The 1,942-nt window shown below is 44.9% G+C and overlaps 1 protein-coding gene across 1 annotated transcript in view; it reads left to right on the forward strand.

Moving 5' to 3' along the window:
- The first annotated feature begins 314 nt into the window (after positions 1-314).
- LOC123975261 (keratin, type II cytoskeletal 8-like) overlaps positions 315-1,942 on the forward strand; it is a 7,704-nt gene continuing 6,076 nt past the window's right edge. Inside the window, exon 1 of the mRNA XM_046056578.1 lies at positions 315-826. Coding sequence (XP_045912534.1) covers positions 422-826 — 405 coding nt within the window. The 5' untranslated portion in view covers positions 315-421. The remainder of the gene's footprint in view (positions 827-1,942) is intronic.

Genomic DNA, 1,942 nt, shown 5'->3' on the forward strand with positions numbered 1-1,942 from the left:
TGTGTTTGAATACGTTTACCCACAGACAACACACACAAACAAACACACTCAGGAGAGTAATGCAATGAATACAAGCTAATAATAATAATGATAAGCACTCCACAATCCTTTTAAAAGACTTCAAAAGTTTTTTTCTATAAACACAGAGAAAGCTTGTAGAAACACAAGGTAATGGAGTGACTGAACAATGTGTCACAGAAGTATAAAGTTACAGCCCTGCCCCCCTTTCCTACTCAGACCTGCAGCCAATGGCAGCTTACCACATTCCCCTCCCACAGAAACAGGCTTTAAAACTCTTCAGTAATTTCTTCTCTATCTACTCTGGTCTATCCCTGCCTGCCTGCCTTTCCAGCCGAGACATTCGGTCTGACTTTCCCAGACAAATTTTATCCAAAAGAAAAAAAACACTTCAGATTTGAGAATGTCTAGTTATAGGAGCAACACATACAGTGTGAAGAGTTCTACTGCCCCACGAAGCTTCAGCAGCAGTTCCTATGCTGGACCTAGCACTATCTCCTCCCGCAGGAGCTACAGTGTCAAGAGTTCCTATGGAGGAGGCAACCGGGGCTTTGGAGGAGCTGGCATCTCTAGCAGCTCTTCCTATGCCCTTGGCTCAAGCATGGGGGGCACAGGCATGGGCATGGGCATGGGTATGGGCTTCAGTGGAGGCATGGGTGGTCAGGCCCCTATCACTGCTGTGACTGTGAACAAAAGCCTGCTGGCTCCCTTGAACCTCGAGATTGACCCCACCATCCAAGTTGTCCGCACACAGGAGAAGGAGCAGATCAAGACCCTCAACAACCGCTTTGCTTCTTTCATTGACAAGGTAAAAACTTTTAATGGAGTTCAGATACAGAAAATTCAAGTTGCACAGGTCTTTGTGTTATTCTTCTCTTCAGACGGAAACTGCTTTTGGTGGGTGGGAAGCTAAGTCACAGTGTAGTCATAAAGCTGAATGTTTCTCTGTAGTGCTGTGACAGTGTTATGCAATATTTGATTTAGAATCTATATGTTTGCCTTATGTCCTGTAAAGTTGATTTAGACATTTTTGCTGCATGGAGAAAGTTGATTTACTCTCCTCTCTGCTTTCAGCACTTCCCACAAATGCAGTCAAGGCAGAAAAATGAATATGTATTGTGATGTAGCTTAAACTTAGGGTTAGGTTTTAGTTCAGGGTGCACTTTAATAGTGAGGAAAAACTGACTTTCCAGAAAGAAGGGCCTGAGATAGACAAAGACAGAGAGAGAGCAGGGTGTGTCAGGGCAGAGCTAAGGGCATGTGACACAAGTTGGTCCCTCCCTTAGCTGAGGTGTGGCTCTTTCTGCTGCCCTGGTGGCCCCTACTCCTCCCAACCACACACACACACACACAAACATACAGTCAGTACTGAGTGCTATTGTTACCTTAATGACAATACCTTCTTTCACAGTGATGCATTTTAAAGAATCAATTGGGAGTATGATTAGATGTGATTTTGATCATTCAAATCAGCATTTGAGTCCAGCTTTTATGTAATACTCAGCAGTGTATCTGTTCTCTCAGGCCCCAGCAGTGGGTTAATATTTAAACAGGCCAGTAGGTTTCATGTTCTTGTTATTGCCAGCTAACCAACTACAAATCAACTCTCCTTCTCCTGGGACAATGATTAAGTAGCAAAGTACATTTTGCATACTTCAACACAAATTAGAAAACTCCCAGCCTATCACTGTGTTATCTTTGTGTGGCAGTCCATTTGGAGGCACTTTATTATCTTTATTTCCTCCAGTTTAAATTACGGACATAAAAGGTTCTTGGTTAGATCTCACCCATAGAGTTCAATGTATCAGGGAGCAAGGCCCTGTATCTACTTTTACCACCTCGCTTTTACTGTTCACAAATATGCAACCCCCCCCCCCCCCCCCCCCCCCCCCCCCCCCCCCCCCCCCCCCCCCCCCCCCCCCCC

This window comes from Micropterus dolomieu, linkage group LG08 (genome assembly GCF_021292245.1).
Source record: "Micropterus dolomieu isolate WLL.071019.BEF.003 ecotype Adirondacks linkage group LG08, ASM2129224v1, whole genome shotgun sequence".
NCBI classification, from domain to species: domain Eukaryota; kingdom Metazoa; phylum Chordata; class Actinopteri; order Centrarchiformes; family Centrarchidae; genus Micropterus; species Micropterus dolomieu.